At 31.2% G+C, this 25,116-nt stretch overlaps 1 protein-coding gene across 2 annotated transcripts in view; it reads right to left on the reverse strand.

Annotated features, from left to right (window-relative positions):
- LOC139091582 (uncharacterized) overlaps nucleotides 1-25,116 on the reverse strand; it is a 111,611-nt gene that overhangs the window by 23,865 nt on the left and 62,630 nt on the right. For both annotated transcript variants that reach the window (XM_070641725.1, XM_070641726.1), the window contains exons 2-4: nucleotides 18,413-18,823; nucleotides 15,875-16,521; nucleotides 4,518-4,711 (exon numbers count right to left, since the gene is read on the reverse strand). In XM_070641725.1, coding sequence (XP_070497826.1) covers nucleotides 4,518-4,711; nucleotides 15,875-16,521; nucleotides 18,413-18,822 — 1,251 coding nt within the window. In that variant the 5' untranslated portion in view covers nucleotide 18,823. The remainder of the gene's footprint in view (nucleotides 1-4,517; nucleotides 4,712-15,874; nucleotides 16,522-18,412; nucleotides 18,824-25,116) is intronic.

The following is a 25,116-nucleotide window of genomic DNA, read 5'->3' on the forward strand; positions in this document are numbered from 1 at the left end:
AAGGAAACTCCACTTGATGCGGAAGCAAGTAATGCTAATGAAATTATGCTCCTTCTCCTGAACTGGATGTAAGGAAATGTTTCTCATGAATTACAGAAATACTTATTTTTTTTTTTTTTCATTTCCTTTTCTTATTTTTCGGTATGGTAAGTGATGGATTTATGAAATAAAAAAGAGCGTTGGCTTCGTAACTGTATACACCGCAATTTGTTCAGATATATTACTGTTGATTATTGTAGACCTCGTAATTCATGAGCAGGAAAACATTTCCTTTAAAAAAAACGAGTGCTTAATATTTAACGATAACGATAATAATATCGATTTTGAAGGTCTCTTACGCTCCGACAACCAACCATCAGGTAGAAGTGGTTTAAATTCACGAGAAAATTTCTCCTTTTATTTAAGGGTTTCACAAACTGTAAATGGATACTTTTTTTATTCTTTCTCATTTTTCTCCTTTTTCATTCTTTTTTAAACCAATTTTTCTTTCTGATGATGTGGAGGAACTGAGTCAGCACTAATCAGTTTTTCTCTAATGAAACATATTTTTTGATGAAGGAAAGTGATTTTAAGACACTTAGAAACGGAAATTTGGAAGGATGTAAGGAGCCGGAATTTGAAAATCCTGACATGATTTGAAAAAAAACCGTTAAAAAATTTGAAATTTGAAAAAACCGTTAAAAATTCAAAATTTTAAAAAAAAAATTAATAATTCAAAATTTTTGAAAAATAATAACAATTCGAATTTTGAAAAACAATATTTTGAAAAGTTTCAAATTTTAAAATTATTTAAACCTAATTCAAATTTTTGAAAACCGTTAAAAATCAATCATTTTTAAAATCTTCAAAAATCCAAATTTAAAATTAGAAACAATAAAATGCGCCGTAACAAAATCCACAACTTCCTTACTTCCAATCCTTTAAAAAGGACAAAAAAAGCCGAAGTTCCTTTAAAAAAAAATCTGCTTTAAAAGCACCTCGGCATAAAAAAAAAATATTTCTTTAACATTAAGAAGATAAACTTTTTTTTTTAATAATCACAAGGAGCGAGAAAAAAAAATTCATTTAAGTGGCATGGCATTCCGTTCTGTCAACATTTATGTACCACATAAAAGTAAATTTTAATGAATTTGTTCCATTTTTTAATGAAAACTTGGAAGAATAAAAAAAATGGAAATTTCTGGTCTTGGTTGACAAAACAGAAGTGAAGATGAAGGAAGAAGGCAAGAAAGGAAAGCGCGTGCTTTTATTGAAAATTATGCAGTTATTGCCATTTTGTCTGTGTTAGAGGATGAATTTAAATTGCGACTTTTTTTGTGTGCCTGAAAATGTTTATTACGGTATTGCATTGGATAGGCCTTTATATTCTATGATTAGAGCATCAAATTAGGCAATATTGTCGGAAATAGTCATGAAGACTTTGAGTCTATTTTCATGCGATTTGCTGTTATTATTTGAGTTTATTGGCTATTTGAGGACTAATCAGAGCTGCAAAACAGGCTAAAACCGTACAAATTCTTGATAATTTGTATGGTTTTTCTTACAAAACCTTACAAATTCCTGATAATTTGTATTATTTTTCTTACAAAACCTTACAAATTCTTGATAATTAGTAAGAAAAACCATAAAAATTATCAAGAATTTGTACGGTTTTTGTCTTCCACAGGCGCCTTTTTCGCAACTCTGGAACTAATTTGGTACACATGCTGACTAATTTACATAATTGCCTTGGAATTGCCTAGAATTCTTTTAAATTCTCAATTCGAAAATTCTTGAATTTTTCCTTAATGAATTAATTATTTCCGCCAAACTTCAGAAACTCCTCGACTAACTTTTCATCAATTATTCAATAATTATCAAGATTTAATATTCTCATTAACTCCCATCATTAACTGTGCCTACACAGACACAATTAAAAACACCCCTGCACAAAAAAAAAATTGTTTCTTGATCCACTGAATATTGAGATTAAGTGGCACTTCTGTTAGTTACTCAACTCACTTCTTCTATTATTCTCAATTACCATTTTAATTTTTAAAATACTCAACAGTGGAATTGAACAAAAATAAAACAATTTTTTTGATGATAGTGCTGGAAATTGAGGCAATGAAAAGGTATGAGTTTTTATTCAATGATTTTTGGTGAAGAATAATGAAAATTCTCATGATAGAAGGGTGATAGGGAGGAGAAACAAGTAATAAAGTGACCGAAAATGGAGTTTAAAGGCATATTTTTCTTCGATTTGATTTGATCTGGATCATTACAGCAGGAAAACAAACTGATAGAAAAGGAACAAATAAATGGAGGAAGGGGACGGGAGGGGGAAGGAAGGGGAAGGAAGGAGGAATGGAGTAAGAAGAGGAATGGGGCAAAAAGGTAAACGAAAGGGTTAAGAGGGAATCAGCAAGGCAATTGTCCGGAAATGACAGAAAATCCGACACCAGACCAACATGAATCTTGCCTATGGCCAGATTCGACTAAATTCGGCCTAAAACCAGAGTCTTATTGACATGATAATGCAATTTCTACATCATGCGATTTCAGGGTTGATTTAAATTTAACAAAGTAACTCGACAGTCGTCAGTTCGAATTCTAAATTAGTTCCATTTTCAATTGATCAGATACATAGACTGCACAATGAAGTTGGAGGTCTGATCTACTTTAAAAAATGATCAAAATTGATCAAAACTAATCGAAAACGACAAAAATCGACCTAGAACGGCAGAAAAAGACCGAAATTGGTCAAAAATGACAAAAAAAACCACAGTGCATACATAAATCGACTAGGAAAGGCAGAAAGCTGTCAAAATTGATCAAAAATGCCGAAAATTGCCGAAAACAAACGAAATTGGCCGAAAATGACGACTGAGAACTACATGGACTTACTAAGATCAACTGAAAATGACAGAGAATGAATGGGATCTGTTGGGATCGACTATAATCGACAGATATCGACATTAAGCAATATATAATGTCAGGACTCGGCAACAACGCAATAAAAGAGCCAGACAAAGTACTAACATTGCCCAGTTTCCCATCAAAAATAGCACAAGCAAAGTAGCTTTTAAGAAAATTAAAAGGAGAGAAAGACAAGAATAACTTTTTTTCTTTCCTGAATTAATGAAGTCTCTTTCATTCTGTTGTAATTACACATCATGATGAATAAATTAGTTAAATTACACTCTAATTCACTTATAATTTAATTGAATATTTATGAAGAAGTCATCATTTTCAAAAAAAAAAAAAGTGAACAGCATTAAGGCAATAATGAAAATTTGTTCATTTTAATACAAATATTATGACAAATACAGAAGGTGAGGCAGCAGCAAAAGGACTGTGAGAATTTTTCCATTCAAGTGCGTCCAATTTTATTGAATGAACACTTTTGTGTGACATAATATATTGAAAGTGTCCACTCTTTTTTATATTGAAAAGGTAGAAAATTGGCCATAAATTTTAGGACCAGTGTCAAAAACACAGAATACAAACATTTTTCGGTTGATCAACAGCTCTTTTAATAATTTTTGTTTGGGTTCTACACAATATTGTCGAGTGTATTAATATACAGAGAGACGAATAAAGCATATACATGAGTTATGAGGACTGCAGTCATGGAAAAATTGTGTTGTTAAACGATTTTTACGTGCAGATTTTTGCAGTCAATTATTCGTAGTGTTTTCGATGAAAAGGAGCTTATACAAGTGGTCTGGTATAATGTGTAAGGTATCTTTGAAAATTGGAGGTTAATGGACAGAAACAAAGGGTTTTGTTGTTGTAATTCTCTCAATGAGATTTTTCGTGTGACTGATTTTGAAGTTTAATGGCTTTTTTGAATTTTAAATTTTAACGGTTTTGAAATTTTTAAATTATAAAATTCAATTTTAAACTCAATTCAATGATTTTATAAAATTAAAAATTTAATGGCTTTTTTGAATTTTGGAAAATTCAAAATTTAACGGGTTTTCAAAATTAAATGGCTTTCAAAATTTGTTTTTAAAATTTGAACATAAATTGATTTTAAAATTCAAAATTCAATGTTTTTAAAAAAAAATTAAAAATTTAACGGTTTGTAAAAGACAAATTTTAATGGGAAAATTCAACAATTTTGTACAATTTGAAATTTAAAGGTTTTGTAAAGTTGAAAATTTAACTTTAAAAATTCAAAATTGAATGGCCCTCAAAATTCAAATTTAAAATTCAAAATTCAACGCTTTGTTTCAAAATTTAAATTTAACGGTTTGAAAATTTGTTTTTTAATTTGAAATTTAAGGATTTTAAAGTTTAAAATTCAACTGCTTTAAAAATTCAAATTTTAACGTTTTTGAAATTTTCAAAATCAACGGTTTCGTAAAATTCAAAATTTCATCCCAAAATCAAACTAAATCCCTTTAGATCATCAATGGATCACTATTCTCACACAATTTTAACCCACACAATTTTTCATCCCTCCGTTAACTTTCCAACCACAACTAAAATATATATTCACATCATTAACACATTTCAGATTGAAAAATTACCTTCTCGATATCTGATTCGGTATAGTTAATTTTTCTTTCAGCTACAAAATGATGAAATTCATCAGATATGTATTCATTTACACTGTCATTATATTTATCGATAGCCAATAATCCGTACACAACACGACCCCTTGATGTAAGTAAAAAGTTGTTTGGTGTTATAACTGGCATCACACGATTGATTGATGGCGGTTCTGAAAATAGAAGAAGAAAAAATCAAATTAAATTATCGATTCGTGATTTGTTTGCTATTTAAATTGAATCATGAAGAAAATTAGAGAAAATTGAAAGAAAAATCTCGATTGAATAAATTAAGAATAATTTCCATTTTTTTTTTTCAATTCCAATTGGAGTTCCAATAAGGCAAAATTGAAGGACTTTTTTTTTATTTCTAATTAAAGAAACCTCATCGAGAGAAACTTAATTACTGGAATTGTGTAGTATAATACAATTTTTTATTTCAGATATAACCACCCTCATCTGGAAATAGTATTTTTTTTTTTTGGTGGGGTTATTAAGGAAGAAAAGCTGAATAAAGGCGCATCTCATTATCCCAATTTTCAACATACAATTTTACGGGTTTTTATAATTTAAATTTTAACGGTTTTGAAAAAATTGAATTTTCAATTATTTTTAGACAGAGAATAAAATGAATGAAAAAAATCTTTGATGAAAAAAATCATTTTTTTTCATGATGAAAAAAATCATTTATTTTTTTCATAAAACTTACATTGATTACGTTAGAATTTTTTAATTCACGTGTTGTTATCTTAATTACGTAGAATTTCATTTTTAACGCAGTTGCAAAAAACATTGTTTAAAATTTTTCTTTTAAAAGTTTTTTCAACCTTCATGATGAAAATTTTAATATTTTTTAGCTCAAATATTCATTAAACTAGAGTATTTTGAAACTTTACATGTTATTTAAAATATTTATTATATATTAGTGTAGTTTTCTGAAAGTGTTTAAGCTAGTTAGATTCGTGAAAATGAACTACGAAGTTTGGTATTTTTTTCATGGAGAAACAATAATAAATCCATTGAAAAAGTATACAAATATGAAGTTAAAAATGATAAATTTGAGTACTTTAAACACCAGAAAACTACACTGTGTTTATTAAATATTTGTTAAATAACATGTAAAGTTTTAAAATACTCTAGTTTAATTCAATATTTGAGCTAGGAAAAAATTTCAAAATTTTCATCATGATTGACAGTTTTGGAAGAACTTTTGAGAAAAATTTTTTTAAATGTTTTTTGACTGATGAAATTCTAAAATTATGAATTTTACGTGATTAAGTTTTGTAATTTTTGAATGTACGAATTTTGAAAAAAATTGAATTTTGATTTCATAAATGAATAAAAAATGACATTTTTTTATGGTTTTCAAGAATTTTTTACATTCATTTTAGTCTCTGTTTTTAGAACTTTAGCTTTAACGCGTTTTGAAGATTTGAATTTTGACGATTTTTTGAAATTTAATTTTCATAACTTTGAATTTTGAATTTAACAAAGTTTTGCTGGTTTTGTTTCAACTAATTTGTAAAACTGTAAAATGCTTTTTAAAACGAAAACTTTAATTATTTTTGAAAATTTAAAATTTAAAATTAAATTTTTTGAGAAAATAATTAAAAATTGAAATTTAAAATTTTAAAAAAAATCTTTAATTTTGGTCAAAATTTGAACGTTTATAATTTTGTAAAATTTAAAATTGAAATTTGGTTTTAAAAAATTTAAATTTAACTAAAATTTTGTAATCTTTGAAATTTGAATATTTTTTTTTTAATTTTAACGATTTTTTAGAAATCAAAACTTCATTTTTAATTTTTTAAATTTAACGAATTTTCAAGATTTCAAAAAGTCTTAACGGTTTTGTAAATTTTGAATTCTACCGGTTCTTCTAAAATTTGAAATTTGACCATTTTTACCCAATTTCATATCCATTCCGACTCTCAACATTCTCATTAAAGCTCGCCTCGAAAAAAGTTCCAATAACAGAAAACTTTCCATTTACAAACTCTATTGATTAGTAAAGATTCAATTGGATCCAATCGTAGAAGGAAGGTTGCTTCACAAGCACACAAAGAAGAAGAAGAATAATGCAAAAGAATATTGAAAAGATTTTCTGTTCTAATTGCTTAAATGAACATCTTTCTTTCTTCTCAATCGCAGCACTTCCGAGAAATTGGAGCCTTTTTGTTAGTGGTTTGTCTATATTTATATCTTTTGTGTGGATTAGATATCTGTTGAATTGTTGTGCTCTATTTTTGGACCATTTTAAATGTAAATAAATTTTGAGATAGGTCACTTCCGTAATTTTTATGCCGGATATTTTGATATGACACAATAATTGAATTAAGGATCAATTTTTCGATAAATGGAAGCTGAAATGTTTTGAATTTGATTTTTGAGATGCAAAGCATTTTTGAACTGTACAACTCAAAAATTGAAATGTTTGAATTTTAACGGTTTTGTAGAATTTGAATTTGAACAATTTTGTAAAATTTGATTTTGAACAGTTTTGTAGGATTTGAATTTAAACAGTTTTTTAGAATTTGATTTTGAACAGTTCTGTAGAATTTGAATTTTAACGGTTTTGCAGAACTTGAATTTTTACAGTTTTGTAGAATTTGAATTTTAACGGTTTTGTAAAATTTGAATTTCAACATTTTTGTAGAATTTGAACTTTAATGATTTTGTAGAATTTGAATTTGAACAGTTTTGTAGAATTTGAATTTAAACAGTTTTTTAGAATTTGATTTTGAACAGTTCTGTAGAATTTGAATTTTAACGGTTTTGTAGAACTTGAATTTTTACGGTTTTGTAGAATTTGAATTTTAACGGTTTTGTAGAATTTGAATTTTAAAAATGCGTCTTAATGACTGTTCCAAAACCCTTAAATTTATCCATCCAATTTCTCCACTCCACATTCAATTTATATTATGAAAAATCGATAGAAATGTTTCTTATAACCAAACAATACAAACTCATTCTTCGAAATTGATTGACTCTCGTCTTTCACACTTAAATGTGAAAACTTGCTAGCCATTTCTCATTCCACATTTGAGTGTAATTACCACTCCGCATTTCAGTCTTTGTTTCAGTTTTACGGAATGAGAAATATTTTCTTTGTTTTGGATTCGTTTCATTTCATTTGTGGAAAAATGAGAAATATTGTGTGTTATTGAGGAGAAGGGAAGGAACAAGAAGATGGAAAGTTTCACGTGTTGGCACACAAAGATGTTTTTTTTTTCAGGTTGGCAATCAGAAATATGAGGAATGTTAAGACACGTGTAGCTGAGATATTAAAATTAATTAGGATGATTGTTGCTTTATTATTTCTTTAGAATCTTGACTTCACGAGATTCATCCTGTTATAATTAGGACTATATTTGCTGAATCATTTAAAGGTTATAAGGTGAGATTTCAAGATATTTGACTCTTATTTACTCAAGTTTAAATTTTTTTTTTTAAAATATTTAAATTTTTTAACGGTTTCTAAATTTTCATGGCTATATCTGAATTTTACATTTTTTACGGGTTTTCAAAATTTAAAATTTCAAACAATTTTTAAAAATTTAAAAGTTTTATAAATCTTGAATTTTAGATGAGTTTAATAATTTTTAAAATTTATCGTACCTCTAAGAATCCAAATTTTAAACGGGTCTTAATTATCCAAATTTTTAACATTAAACGCTATTCTTTTAAATTTGAAATTCTTAACGGTTTTCGAAAATCCAAAATTAAAAGTTTTTAAAATGCTAAATTTCAAAGGTTTTGAAAATTTTTGAATAACTACCGGCTTTTAAAAATTCTAAAATTTAAAAAATTTAAATTTTCAAAAATTTGAATTTTTTGCGATTGCTAAGGATTCAATGACATTAAAATGCTTATCGTTTTTTTAATATTTAAATTTTCAATTTTTAAAAATTTAAATTTATTATAATTTTCAATAATTAAGTTCAAGTTCCATAAGACTAACTCGACAACATCCCTGAATAATCGACCAACCAACCTTCAATACACAAAACAAAAGTCAAACCTTTCTGTATGGCAACAACAATGAAACTTATAAATTCTTGATATTATTTTAACATTCCAATCAATTTGAAAATGAAATCAAATCAAAAAACTTTTGGCAACACATTTTTCTCGTCCTTGAAGGAATAAATTGGAATCGATTAATGGGTAAAAAAAAAGGCAATTAATTTCTACGATTTCTCATTTCAAATGGGCACCAAAAAGAACAAGAAGTCACAAGAAAAAATTAATGAGACATAACAAACATCATCCTCTGTTTTGTTTTATTCTATTTTTATAATTTATTCTTTTTTTTACGTCCTTAATTAAATGAGATTCACTTTAAATGAAAAAAAGGAAAAGAATAAAAGAATTTAAGACGAAGAGATGAAAATAAGACGTGAAATTAATTTGAAAATAATTAAAGTGTCTTTTTTTGTCAAAGCTTGAAGATGTTTTCGTGGCAACCAGCAAGGCTTTTGATGCAAAGAGAAGTTTCGAGGCATAAAATTATGAATTTTGTAGAACTTTAAGGTACGTCTATGTGAAATGATGTGAAAATCTGAATTTTAATGAAAACTAGGAGCAACCAGCTATGCTGACCAGGATAAGCCACCCCGAGCTACAGAATTTAAGAGGAGTTGTACAATTGTAGTCCAAATGAGACTCAAACTCTATGTGGCTTCCAGATGACTGTCAATTGGATATAATTATAGCACAAGATAATTCTGTACTTTTAAAGCTCATCCTTAAGTTTTGTGAACTTAATCAGAAGAAAGATGGACCGTAAAACCAGCTCCTTGCAAAGGAAGTGAATTGAAATCATAAGCATCGATATTTTATTCACTATCATTCCTCAATACTCGAGTTTCTCAATAGTTTGATGAAGTTTACTCGATATTCAATACTCGAGTGCTGGAAAAACTTTGGAAAAGCGATCAAGTAACAATACCCGCTCTGGGGTTTCAGGAAATAGCAATGCTCTTCACCTAGAGAGTCTTAAAAGCGTCTAAAGCTCGAGTTTGTCCACTTGCAACCTAAATCAAGATTCAAAGCTGAAAATTATGAAAAAATGCTTGACTTTTCTTGGGATCGAACCCGTGTCGTTTGAGTAAGACTCCAACGCCCTAACATCAACACTACTGCCACCAGTCATTGAGGTGACAAATTATTGACAAAAGTCGGAATGGTTCCCGAGTGGACAAAAATACGTTAGAAATAATAATCACTTGGACATTAATTTTTCTCAACTATATAGACATAACGTATTTTTTGTCCTCTCGGGGTTAATTTCTAGGTGGACAAAATTCGTTAAATTAAAACTGATTGATGGCAATTTAATGTCCAGTTCGGCATTATTACAAATTCAATCTAAAATTGTTTACTACCAATTAATTGAACACATTCTTATACCTAATACCTTATCAGACTAAATATATCTAAACGTTTATAAACTCTAATAGAGATGCTCTATTCAACACGAGTCGATTCTGTCTTTATCTTAAATAATTTATCAAGATAATTTCTTCTTACTATTTAGATCAATCCTCTGACAAACATAATCACGAGATCAAGTCACTCTTTCTACAGAACAATGCTAAAATAATGTAGAAATCTCATGAATTACTTGTGAATGCAGGAAGAAGAGATGAAAAATCGAAGAAAGTAAAAAAGAAATGAATTTTTTAAGTTTGGGATTTTTTTTGTAAGCGTGTGGTATGTTTTGAGCTTTTTCTTATAAACAAGCAGGAGAGAAAAGAAACACGGATGGAAAAAAATATTTCACAAAGAAGACTTTATAAAGATCCTAAAAAACTTTACTTCCATTCTCATACGAAGAGAAGTTAGGAATGAAATTTGTGAGGATGGGATTTGAGAGCGCATTTATCAGACGGACAGATTGACAGATTGACGGACAGACTGAGTCGGACAGACTTATGGACAGACGGACAGACAGATAGACAGACTGACGGATAGACTGAGTCTGACAGACTGAGTCGGACAGACTGAGTCGGACAGACTGAGTCGGACAGACTGAGTCGGACAGACTGAGTTGGACAGACTGAGTCGGACAGACTGAGTCGGACAGACTGAGTCGGACAGACTGAGTCGGACAGACTGAGTCGGACAGACTGAGTCGGACAAACTGAGTCGGACAGACTGAGTCGGACAGACTGAGTCGGACAGACTGAGTCGGACAGACTGAGTCGGACAGACTGAGTCGGACAGACTGAGTCGGACAGACTGAGTCGGACAGACTGAGTCGGACAGACTGAGTCGGACAGACTGAGTCGGACAGACTGAGTCGGACAGACTTAGTCGAACAGACTGAGTCGGACAGACTGAGTAGGACAGACTGAGTAGGACAGACTGAGTCGGACAGACCGAGTCGGACAGACAAGATTTTTATGAAATTGTATTGAAACCTTAAACAGGAAGAAGAAGCTCAGCATTTTTTGCCTCTCGCACTTATGGCTAAGGTTTCTCTTACCTTATAAAAATGATATTACTACTCTACTCATAAATATCAATTTATGTGAAATATCTAGGGACGTTGAAAAAAGGAAGTGATAAATAGAAAATTTTTCTTCTTCTTTTCAAATCGAAACGTAAAAGGAAGTACGTTCTCGCATTTCGATTGTGGCATAAAGTATCATTCGGCTTTTGTAGCATAATGACTGACATAAGGTTTTATAAGCTCTAAGGATGACATGAATAATATCAACTCATCTTTGGTTTTGCTGTCTTCTTTACTTTTCATTTTTGAGAATTCACACTGGTATCATATCTTTGTTGATATTGTCCTACGCATTCTTTTATTTTCGTGGGAATTTCCTTTTTTTCCATTTTTATAAGATTAAAAGTTAGGAGACTTCAAATGAATAGAATATTCTGGAGGCATGTTGAGATGTAAGTTGGAAAATTGAGGTTTGAAGCATTGAAATTGGCGTCTTTGATTCTGTTTTGTTAGGTGTAGACTTAAGTCAAGTGGTTTAAAGGAGGTGACATCGTGGCAGGGTCAAAGGCTTATCAAGGAAAAGAGGAGTGAGTTCGAATCCTTAAGACACGATCGAGATATCCTTCAAAACAGCATTTTGTGTTCGGTAGAGCATCGATCAGCAGCATAAGAACTCATGAAGAGAAACTGTTGATAGAGATTGCATGTCATTTGGTATCGGTAATTGGTAAACGGAAGCCAGCGATAGAGCTAGCTTTAGAAGAAGTCTAAGAGAAGTCATGAATTACAATTGATCTGTATGACCAGCTTATAAAGTAAGTTAGGTATCCCGCCATATTACCGGATAGACCCGAAGCTACCTTGATGGTATCGTGACGGGCAACAAGATTTCGACTCAAAAAATGCAGCTCACCGTACTATGCTGCTCGGATCCACATACATTTTGATCTCAATTCAGAGAATTTCTCAAAGTCAAGACATCCGAAACCCTTAGATACACCCTTAGTTGACACAAAGTAAAGAACAATGTCTAATGTCTTTTATGATGTTTACCTTAGCAGCCATGTCAACAACCTCTCAAAACTTTCTTTAAGAAACATTAATCAGTAATTATTTTCAGCCTCAATAAATCTCTTATTAATTCTTTGAACTAACTATTGCTACATTGTATTGAATTGTAACTTTATGTCTTGCTACTTCAGCAAGGCAAAAAAAAAGCTCATATTTGATACAGACATGATTCTCATTTCCACACACTTCATGAGATATTAATGACAATAATAAGAAAAAAAAAAAAAGGTTTTTTATTATCTAGATGAAATAATGATGTTAAGGAAGCAAAAGTTTTATACACAAAACTCATGGTATCGTTGAGCTTAAAGAGACATTCGTAATATCCTTCTGAGAAATAAATGGTAAAAGCCATGAGTGAGGATGGAGAGACAAGACTAATGATAGCCACAAAAAAAATATTTATACACATTTTCTTGTTGTCTTTCGTCCATCCTGCATCAAGGTTCAATTTTCATTTCTTTTCTCCTACTGTCACTTTTGAAACTCTATGTTGACATAAAATCCAATTTTCGCACGGATTTGCCATATTTATCCCCGCCCCTCATTCTTCCTTTATGAGAATTGGTAGACAGTGAGAATGACACAAGAATCTTGTCGCACCAAATGAAATAAATTTTGCCTTCTACTTTGTGTTGTTCTCATGCCTAGATACTTGGGACATAAAAATTATTCCTTTTCTTTCCACTGTCATCATTTATGATGATTAAAAGGGAAATAAGTGAGAAAAAGAAACATGAACAAAAAATGTTTTTGCAGGAAAGTTTGTTGTCCAAAGGTTTTGTCATTTGGAAAACTTGAGGTATCATCAAGCATGACTTTAAATTTGTTCTTTAAAGATTCTTGTAATTTAAGGAGAAATTGTTATAGACAGTTGTGATATTGAGTTACTATGGGAGTAATGATCAGCAATAATGAAATTGAGATGGAATTGTTGGACATTTAGGGATGAATAGCAGCTTGAGAATAGCAATGAGTACCTAGGGGCCAGTTTCTTAATCTAGCCGAGCTAACCATCTTATTTTAGGTATCCTAGCACTAGGGGATTGGCTAATATAGGCTTATTTACCCGAGATACCCCTACCATATCCGAGCTACTCCGTCCGATTACACTAAGATAGCTCTAAGAGCTACCCAGGTCTGGGCTATGACTAGATGCCAGTCAATTGTTCTGGAATGTGGATTTGATTCTAGCCAGATGCAGATCGTTCATTTATTGGATTTAATTGAGTCTAGTTAATTTTTTCATACAAATTCGGACTAAACTTCCACTTCTGAGTCTGTCTAATTGTCTTTGTAAAATTTTTAAAAATCAGTCTTGGATAGGAATCGAACACACGTCCTCACATAACAGACTTGGAGATTTCTTGTCTGTTGTCTGACTATTCAACCACCGAGTCCTTACTCTAACTTCAGCAAATTCGCCTTCATATGGTTCAATACATCACACCGTATTCTCCTACGACAGCACAATTTCCCTTCTATATCCTCAACAATTTCCCCAAATAATATTCAAAATAATCATGAATAACATCAAAAAAAGCCAAGACTAATCCACTTGCCATAAACAACCGAGACGAATAATAATAAAAAGTCACAAGAATGCTTATTTACGGTTTTAATTTCCATACTTAGGATTCAGCATCATAACATCTATCAAAGCTGTCCACAAAAGACACCATCCAAATATCGCCCCTCTCTTTATTTTATGTGCGAATAATAAACCAAAGCTCATGAAAATGATAAAAGAATGTAAATGCTTGTGAATTATTTATGAATGTATTAATTATTTTTATTCCTTAATAGCGTTTAGCATACGAAAACATAAAAAAGCGATTTAAACACTACATGTAAAGGGATTGGATGGAAGTGATGTCATGTCGACTAAAGAGTGATTTTTGGGTTTTGGTTCGGTCTTTTGGGAGTCGGCTTACGAAGTTGTTAGTCGGTTTCCGAAGTTGTAATTCGGCTTCAGAAGTTGTAAGTCGGCTTACGAAGGTTGGAAGTCGACATCCGAAGTTGGAAGTCGGCTTCCGAAATTGTAATTCGGCTTCCGAAGTTGTAAATCGACTTCCAAAGTTGTAAGTCGACTTACGAAGTTGGAAGTCGGTTTCCGATGTTGTAAGTCGGCTTCCGAAGTTGCAAGTCGGCTTCCGAAGTTGTAAGTCAGCTTCCAAAGTTGTAAGTCGGCTTCCGAAGTTGTAAGTCGGCTTTCGAAGTTGTAAGTCGGCTTCCAAAGTTGTAAGTCGGCTTCCGAAGTTGTAAGTCGGCTTCCGAAGTTGTAAGTCGACTTCCGAAGTTGTAAGTTGGCTTTCGAGGTTGTGGAAAGATTGAAATCATCGACCGAAGCTGATTGGATTGATTAGCTTCTTCTAACTCTTCACTACTTAGACGCTATTCCCAAACAACCCCCAAAAAAGTATTTCTTTCCATTTGTTACGAAAGATTCACTTTCGTGTATCGTAAATTATGCATGAAAATGAAGAGGGTAAGAAACACGAATAAAAAAAGAAATCATGAAAGATTTAAAAGGTGAGAGTGGAAAGAACGAAGCCTCAAGACAATTTTATCGCCTCATCGTGAGAAAAAGAGATAAGCAGGAAGAAGAAAAAATGAAATTAAAACGCGAAAATTAACTTTTCTCAGGTTGATAATTTTTATCCTTTTTCAGATGTCGCTTACAATGTGAATTATATAATAAGAATTCTTAGCTTAACATGCCAAACTTCTTTCCCATAGACACTAATTGCTTTGAAATAGGTCGGAATAATGCAATGTTATGGGATACGAAAATAAATGTAAATTTAATCACAAGGGGGCTATTAAATACAGAATATGTAAATAACACCGACAAGCTATGTAAATAACATCATTTAGGGGAAGTCTATTGTTGATGCTTGTTTATCTCCGACCATACGGAGCTTTTTATGTTGTTCCAATGGTTTACAAATTGAATATTATGAAATAATTTTATATTAAATTAGAAAGTTTGAACTTTTTTATGCTGGTTATTTTGGCAGTAAGCTATGTTATCTGTTTGTGAAATGTTAATTAAACTATCAAGACAGATTTGGAAGTTTTTATTTTGAGATCACAGCAGTCAAGTTTTGCAAAATCTGCTACATTTTGTTGCCAAAAATAGTTGAAGAAGAGTTTAAGATAAATAACGGATTTCTAAAATTCAAATTCAAGATGCAAATAAATTGAAGAAGATGCAAATCAATTGAACAAGATGCAAAACATTTGTAAGGTTTTCTAGAAGATGCGAAGCAGTTTTGAGTAAACAGTGAGTTTTAAGTGCAGTAAAATTGTCAAAATTCATTTAATTCAAGAAATCAAGGAACCAGTAAGTACATAAACATAATAATTACTATAATAAGTATTGAAAGAGCATATATCATCAAGTCTAATTCTTAAAATAGCCAAAAAATTAACAAATTTCAATTTTCTTCAATTCTTCAAATTAAATTTCTCTCAATTCTTGACAGTAACCACAATTTTCCATAAAAATCACCATTAAACTGAACAATTTGATCCCTTATTCCCCTCAAAATACAAGTAAGCCATCCATAGCCACTCGAATTGAATGAAATTTCAACTCATTTGTGGTTTTGACCTTTTTAACTCACTCTTCGTCATTTCCTTTTTAATTCCCATTGGAAATTGAAATTGAGTCATTATTGAAATAGGGATCAATCGACTATAAAAAGTCCTTAATTGTTGTATGTCTACATAATCGTTTTCCATGATGATTATTGTTATTATATTGATTGTTTGGGTAATTTTAGTAAAGATCGTAATTACGTACCTGATAAAAATAAGTCCTGAAGTGCTTGAATTGACTGACACAATAAAGCCCATCCTTGTGTTGGCGATAGATGATGAAAAAATTCAAAATCTAAAGCACTCTCAAGTGTTACATAACTCGGCGGCGCATTAAGTTGTATTTTATTATTATCATAAAAATTCCTTCGTTGTTGTTGTTGCTGCTGTTGTTGGTGTTGATGTGAATTTTCGCGTCGTGTTGAAGGCAACGTATAGAAATTATATCCGGCATGTTGATTTCTTTCGTTAGGCACAAAAGGTGTCGGAATGTCATTTATAGCTTTTTGACATATCCTATAGTCATTTATATTATGTTTTGGCTTTTGCGGATTATAACGTCCTATCGTTTGTGTCCTCAAATTATAATCAACTCCTGATGCATCGGAAAGTGAATTATTTATTGATATTTTTGCGCGAGGTAAGATAGTCGTACATCCTAATATTCCATTCTCATGACCATTTTTAATATTGTTATTTTTAATATTATTATTGTTATTATTATGATGAACTTTATCATTAGTTTTCACACCATTATCCAATATCGATTGTGGAATGTGATCTAGCTTCTGATAATTGCCATTATTGTCTCTTTCACTCAATTTATATTGTAAGTAAGGCCCTCTTAGTTTTCTGGAAATTTAGAAATGTAAAAAAATGGATAAAATGAGTATTGGGATTAAAATTTACAATTCATTTGATGTTTTAATGTTAAGTATGGGATATAATGTGAGTTTTGGGAAGGATATTTAGCAGGGTTAGCGTTTTAGAGCTATTTTAACTTCATGGCACATTTCTAAGTCTAAAAGTTATTTGATAAATGCTTGAAAACATCAATGAACAATATAGTGAACTGTAGCACGTGCCGAAACACAAAGGTTGACTGTCATTGATTTATATAGTAATTCAGAAGAGCTTTTGATAGATTTTGTGTATTGCTGTAGGGTTAGCATACTTATAGACTCACGGGACACTTTTTCTGATTAATCTAGAGCAGTATTGTCAAAACATTTGTTCCACGGCACTTCTTGATGATAAGCCACAACTATAACCACTTAGAACATGCGGTTCATGAAAATTTTAACGCACAATTTGGATATCATTGATCTAGTGCTCTAACAAACCATAAAACTAACTAAATCCAACTTTTCCTACCAGTAAATATTTAAACACCTGATTCAATTCATCTCTAACCATCAAACAATATTTTCCCCAAACATTTCGAATCAAACTCAATTAAATTTAACCTGAGCTTGTGATAATATTTAAATACTTTATATAAATAATCATAAAATTTAAAATCCTTTTCATTCATCACTATGCACGTATCTAGAGCACTCATTACACAAAATTAGATTGAGAGTGGGAAAAGATTTATCTACTAGAACCTTCAGAAATGGATTAATATTATTTCTATAAAATGAATGAGAATTTATCTTATGATCTCTTTAATCTAACACGAACATCTCCTTATTATAAATCACGCTATATATATATAATCTGTTGAAGGATGTCTAAGAAGAAAATATAATTATTATATAAATATAATGCTTTAGAAAGCTTATTTAGAACTTGAAGTGAGGTAGAAGGGTTAGCATGTACTTTGGAAAGAGAATGTTGTTGAAGTCTTTAATTTCTAAACCGTCCGGAAGTAAGACATGATTGATATCTATTTGCAAGTATTTTGAAAAGCACACGGTGAAGATTTGATCAAAAATCGGGATACAGGAAGATTTGATTCTAGCTTGGGACCGGATTTCATCAAATTTGGCCTGGGAGAAGAGACATGTTGGTCTGAAAATGGATTTTTGGCTAAATCTGCGACGAATGCTTTCTGGATATAATTAATGAAATAATTGCGACTAGTCATCCTTGTACCTAGACAAAGCAAGTTGTTGCCTGTCCTGTAAGTCATCCCTGTGCCCTGTATTAACAACAAAAATCAAGTAGTTGCCAATCCTGGTCTGTATCAAAGAGTTCAAATCTCTATCCAGTCCAAGTGGAACGGATGGCGATTAATCGACCTTAAGTCTAGTTATTAACTTGACATTTTCGAAATGCGCCTTGATATGCCAAGATTATTATCAGACTTAGGGTAGACTAATCGCATCCTGTTCCACTCTGGTACATATGAACCGAACTGTGTGACCTTCTGGGTGTAAAGCTCTGCACATTGCAAAGACACGAGTACGTCACCTGATGTACCCTGCAATGTACCTAGTTACAATTCGTGTGCGCAAGATTTCGTAATGAAAGTCATCCAAATACTAGTATATCATTAGATCGAACTTATAACTTATGAGGCATTATACCACCCATTCAACAGTAAATAACTCAATGATCTAAATAGCTCCTCTCAAACCTCAAAGCTTACAATCCTTTCTAAAATCCAACAAACCCCAAAAGCTTCAACCCTGCCTAATCAATATTGTGACAATCGATAGAATATCACTAAGCATAGTGTAGGAAAAAGTGACAATAAAAGCTATATAAAAAAAAAAGTTGAATGAAGAAGCATAATTACATTTTATCGTTAACCATCGTTGTCCTACAGTTGAACGATTTACTATATGTAACATCATTATTATTGTTATTACTAGCGGCAATATAGGCACCATATGAAAATTTGTTTCTAGTGTTATATAAAGTCGATGACTGCTGCTGCATTTCATGTGATTCATTCGATGGTGTGATAATTGATTTCACGCATTCATTACTATTGACTCCCGTTAATGACGGCTGTGTTATTATTGTTGATGATGATGACGATGGTGGTTGCAATAACAATGATGGAGATGATGATGAAAATTTACTGACAGCACTGGCAGTTGAATGTGTATTAAAGGCATTTATATTATGATATTGATATTTATTATTATTATTCTGTTGCTGATGCTGTTCTGATGATAATGGTGTTTCAATTGATGAATACATTCTGTAAAGAAAAACAAAACACAAAAAAAATATATTGAATGAATTTTTTCATTTAAAAAATTATTTTCTCATTAATGAGATGCCAAAAAAACGAGAAACGCAATATTCATTTATTTGACATAGATAAAAATAATATCAGCATAAATAAAAACTCGTAAACATTACAGTCGACAAAATAAAAAGAATCAAAAAAAGAAGAATTTTAACAGCTTTTCAGCTTTTTTGGAGAGCTTTTCTAAAAATAAATCAGATGTTACTGTGGGCTTCAGTTTGTCTGTATTATTGTATTTATTTTTATATACGCTTAAGTGCTGCTGTCAGTAAAAATAATTTAGTGGCTTATATTATATGTGATTGCTTAGAGCAATGTTGAGCAACCTTTTAACTTTTGGGACACACCTTGGTGGTAGGCCTCGACCAAAATCTCATAAAGCTTACATGGTTACAGGTTCATGACATTTCCAAAAATTTTCGGTGGCACACAGGTTGTCCGCAATTGATTTGGAGTTTGGTGTTGTGAAAAATTTCCTGGAAAAGCACAAGACTCAAAATATTGTATCTTCAAGAATTAGGGTACTCTTAGCTAGTAGAACGATAGATCACCCTGATATTATGCTAGACCAAACAAGTAATACGCTAATTCTGCCTACAATTTCAATTAAGAATCGATAAAAATCTCTAGAGCTGTAGTTTTTAGACTTTAGGTGCTCAGGCTTACAGCTTTTGGACGAAACCTAGTTTTAATACAGAAAAAGCTTTAAATTAGGATAACCATAATACATATAAGTTCATTTCGCTTAATCAAGCCTTTGACAAAACCGAAAGTTACCCAAGTGTATGAACTTAAAGTGTGGATTGGAATTCTACTTGGATTAGCGAGCTGCTAGTCAACTTTGACTTAAGAATAAGTCTTAATCTTCAATATATCCTTGAGAATACAGCATTCATAGATGATATCATCCATAAAAATTGATCATGAGCTTATTTATTGTAATTCGGTTAAAATCTGATCAACGCCAGAATCAAGTCAGCTTAGTTTCCGCTTTTGAATTGATTTACCGATTTCTGAATTTTTGACGCCCCTTTATACCTTACGCAACAACTTTAAAACTCCTATTTCGATTCAATTTCATTTCATTTCATCAGAAATACGTCTCATCGACTCAAAAAATCAACACGACATCAAAAATAGAGTCACTCCAACTCAAAACATTGTCTCTTACTTATACTTAAGCAATAAATAAGCATAAGAATTCAATTCCATTCATGAATGTCTACGAATGATAAAAATATAATAAAATACATATAAAATTCTTGAGATATTATAAAAATAGCAAAGCAGGAGAACGAAAATGAGCTGAAGATGATTGAGCGAAGGGAAGCTTAATATCGCAGAATATAAAAAAATATAAACAAATGTCATAATAAGAGCTGTGCTTGAATAGAAAATGAAGCGGAAAGTTATTTAAAACATAAAAATTTAAATCCTTCGGTTTCAACCACATGAACAGAACCGTAAATTTAATATTCGGATCATTTGTATGGAAAAATGTTTCAATATTTTGTTTTACATGCCATTTCAACCTTTTTCCAGCATGTAAAAGTCATAGAGGAGTGAGAAGATGTATTTGTAGATTGAGAGGAAATAACGCACTTTTAGAATGAATTGTTGTTGGAAAAGGCTTAAATTGTGGTTTTGTTAATTGAATATTTTTTGGATAGACAGTTTAAATTTGTTCGACTTCTATAGGTTGGTTGTGATTTTGGGACTTACATCTAGTCAGAGTCATGTTATGAATTATGGAATATTTGACAATTTAAAATTGGAGAATTTTGATAATTAATCTATAAAGTTTTAGCAATTACTCGTGGATTTCCTAATTTATGAAGCTACATAGACCGTGTTTGATCACTAAACCTTTTGTACCAAAGGTCGGAAAATTCTTGGAATGAAGTTGTTGATAGAAACAGTGTAGGACTTTGTATTATTTACATAATTATTGGTACCATGCTCTGACTAGGAGCTTAGGTTATTACAAAAGGTCTTCCATCTGACTCTGTTTCTGGCCACATCACAAAGCTTGTAAAACTTTGTAATGGTAATTGGCTAAGGGAAGCCAGCGACAGAGTCAATTATAGACGCCAATTGAGAGTTGCCATGGATTACAACTGATCTGTACGGTCAGTGAATTAAGTAACCCTTCTTTTAGTTGGTCTAGCAGCATTTAGTTGATCTCAAATCCTTAAATAACCTCATGCAAGAGACAATAGTAAAGGTTAGATTACAAATCATGCCACTGTCTCAGTATGTCCAGAAAATACTCAGAAAATTGGTACTTATGAGCGTATTGTCTATTCAGCTATATTTCTAAGGACACCAAAGGTTTTAACAAAATCCTACACACTGTGATGCTATTATGTTCCTACCTAGAACTAGACATCACCCAGAAAGCTACAAAGTCATAGAAAAGTTCACTAAATTCCAAAAACTTCAAAGAATACCAAAATATTCTTAAAGTTCACTAAAGTCAGCTTTATTTCTCAAAGAAAGCCTTCAAAGTCCATCCATAGGAAAAACTGAACGATCATCAGAAATTTATTTGTCTAGAAAATCTACACGACCTAAATATTTTTTTGCGTAGTCTTAATATTTTTGTTCACTTCAATTCTCCAGTCAGCAAAATAGACATATCTCAAAATTTGGATACCTTTATATTACTTTTTGAATATACTTTATCACATACAGAAAGCCCATAATACTTCAATCACATGCACAGGCAGACATGAATGAAAAGATTCCATTCAGTTAATGCAAAAGTTTTTAATTTTCCGTCTTTCTTCCATTTTTTTCAAGCTTGATACAATAGCTTGAATAAAAAAAAGGATGGAAAAGCAGAAATGAAATAAAACATCGGTATTCATGCGAAAAGGTTTCCTTTCAACATTGCTTGGCATCAATTTTTTGATGATAGAGAAAAAGGAATAAAAGCTTTTTTTTTTTTGCTATAATTTCATCATTACAACTTTTACTTCCCCCCTTTCTTTCTTATTCTCTCTATTATTTTTAACCCTTTACACATCAATTATCTTTCATTTCTATTCAGTGTCTACTCTACTCAACTCAACTCTTTTCAGTCATTCACGGCTGCAACTGTGAGATAATTAAGAACAACGACGATGAAAAGCGCAATTTTGTAAACAAACAAGAGGAGTGGAGTTGGTCGTAAATGGTGTGACTGAAGTACCACGGAATGAAGCGTTCGATTGCTAAATTTGTCAGAATTAAGTCTATATAAATGATGTCTAATGTTATGCTTCCTTCCTAAATTGAAGCTTTCACGTATAGATATTTGGTTTAGTCAATATTGAATCGAAGTGGCTCGGTGGCATAATGGTTTCGCTATTCTGGACTAAATTATTGCATGACTAAGCCATCATGGGTTGGCAATTGGCAGGAGAAAACCGGCGATAGAACCAATTTTAGGCGACATCTGAGGGAAGCCATGGATCACAGATGATTTGAACGGCCAGCGAAATAAGTTAGTAAGTAAGCCATCATGGGTTCGAAACTCAGCTTAACGCTTAATATTAACAGAAGATTTAAGTTAAATTGCAGTAGATTGCAATGTAGATCTGAATATTTTATGACTTTTTAGCAGAATTAATTCATAGAGTAAACATATCCTTGTTAAATCAGTGAAAGGATCATGTAATTAAAAATGCAAGATGTACATAAGTTCAAATCCTTCACATGATCCAATATACAAAATTATGATGTGTATTCTAGATTTCTAGCAAGTATCTTCTAAACATCTGTGTTTGATTAACAAGATGGATACACAGTGTTGCACTTGATTTGAACTGATAACCAGCAATTAAGCCCAGCTTCAAGTGCCGTCTATGAAAGACGATGAATCATAATTGACAGATTTTCATTTGACTGGTGGTAGACCCAGCTCAAAGTCCGACTAATGTCGTCATGATCTGATTTGTCGAATTCTAAGAACGACACAGTCATCGATAGAACTAGACATGCAATTAGTCCAATAATAACTAACTGTCCTTGAAGGAAGGAAGTAAAAGCTACTACCTCCCAGGCATGCTTCCTAGTATCCCAACAATTCAGCACATCATTAACAAATAGCCCCCACTCTATCGTTTCAAAGAATTCTCATTCAAATGAGGAAAGCGAATGTTGATTTATGCTATGGTTGACAGCATGAGGTGAGTGATAAGCATTCAATTTATGTTTACATCGTTGACTGTATTATGATTTCATTAATAGGGGGAAAAAATCAGATTTATTGTGAATAAAAGAGAGAAATCATTAAAAAAGAAGTAAACAGTTCCTTCAGCCACATTTGTATGTTTATTTTTCGTGGAAATTCTTTTATTGACTTGACCGTACTTTTTGATCAGAATGAATCATGGTAAAAATAACATCAAGTGCTTTAGGTTATGTTGGTTTTTTTTTTGTGGTGAGAAGTCCGACAATGTTGATGGGTGGTGGGAAATTTTCTTTGAAGTTTGAGTTTGAGGCGAATTTTTTGAAATGGCAGCTATGGTGTTAAGTACTGGGTGTCCGGGATATGTCTGGGATTGGAATGCGAACGTCCAAAATCCTAATTTTTCCAATCATTTTTTACAATTAAAATTTCAAATTTTTTTTGACCGTTAATTTTTCAAAAATATTTTAACCGTTAAATTTTCAAATTATAAATTTTAAAATTAAGCAAGTACATACTTTTCGAGAAAAAAATGCCCCACCAATCCCACATAATTGATCAATTTCATTCTAGACATTTTTCCTTTGAAGCAATGAACTTAATAAAACTTCCAAATGCCTTTTCATGCTCAGTTTCTTAATTAATTTCATTTTTTTCTCAAGAAAAGAATTCTTTATGGTTAACATTTTTCATTATTTTGAGCAACACAAGTCTCGTCCTTTTTATTAAATGGAAATATATAGCTTTTTAAGCTTTAAAGAGTTTATTATGCTAATTTTCACTTTGAAATAGTTGAAAGCTCTTGAAAATAAATTTAAAATTCCTTTAAGATTTTCATGAATTTATTAAAGCTGTACCCTAACTAATTCAATCAACTAATACTTCCACATAATAGCTGAACCATCCACTTGATTGATAAATCCAATCATCCCCATCATCATGAAAATATGACAAATTTTTAAGATCCTCAAAAACTTTCCTTTTGAATTATTAATTACTGTGCATTTTAATTAAACTCCTCAACTTTTTAATTACTCAAGAAGAACGAAAAAAATATGGGACTTAGTGTCCTTTTTTGCCTTTGATTAATGACATTAAATTTTAATTGTATAAAAGTATGAAAAAATCTTGTTTTGTGCCTCCTGTTATGCAAAACAAAACTCAGTAAGTGAAGGAAGCAACAACAGACATTTTTATTTTCTGTTACAGAACAAATGATTATTTGTTGAAAAAGAAAAGAAAAAAAGAAAGGAAACAGAAGTGAATGGCAGAAGTGATATTGAATGAACTTTTACATAAGGCATGTCAGGGCAAGTAAGGATGACGTTGAGAGGATGAATGCATAATATGAGGCATTTATGTTCAATTAGTTGAGAATTTCAGACGATTTTCAAATTTTTTTAACGGCTTTTAAGAAAGTTGAAATTTAACATATTTAAAAAATTTAAATTTTAACCGTTTTCAAAATTTTAAATTTTACCGGCTTTCAAATTTTGAATTTTAACAGTTTTCAAATTTAGGATTTTAAATGGTTTGAACAGTTCTTTAAATTCCAAATTTTGAATCTTTCCGGACGTCAAAATTCTGAAATTTAACGGTTTTGAATTATTTGAATTTTTACGAATTTCAAAAATTTAAATTTTTACTATTTTAAATTTTTTAAAATTGAAGCTTTTTGAAATTTTCAATTTTACCAATTTTAAAGGTTCCAGATTGCAAATTTGCAGATTTCAAAATTTTGAAATTTAAAGATTGTCAAAAATTCAAATTTTAACGGTTTTTAAAAATTCGAATTTTGTCACAAAGCTTTAGCTTTGCACTGTCAGAAAGCCAGATGAAAATCAGCCCAAACATCAGCTTCCACATCACTTTCCAAAATTCTTAGCTCTCTCACAAAAGTCAAAAGATCCTTTCTTCATTTCCATCATAACCCCTCGATCTCAAATCAATGAATGATGTGATAGCATTGTTCATTACTGACCCTACAAAAATTTATTTAAACGCCAATTTTCATGGACAATGGAAGTTCATTCGTGCTGTGTGATGTACACAAAAAAAAGAATCAAAT

Source organism: Chironomus tepperi, unplaced genomic scaffold (genome assembly GCF_022539635.2).
Source record: "Chironomus tepperi strain 1889 unplaced genomic scaffold, CSIRO-AGI_Ctep_v1 contig_257, whole genome shotgun sequence".
Classification (NCBI taxonomy): Eukaryota; Metazoa; Arthropoda; class Insecta; order Diptera; family Chironomidae; genus Chironomus; species Chironomus tepperi.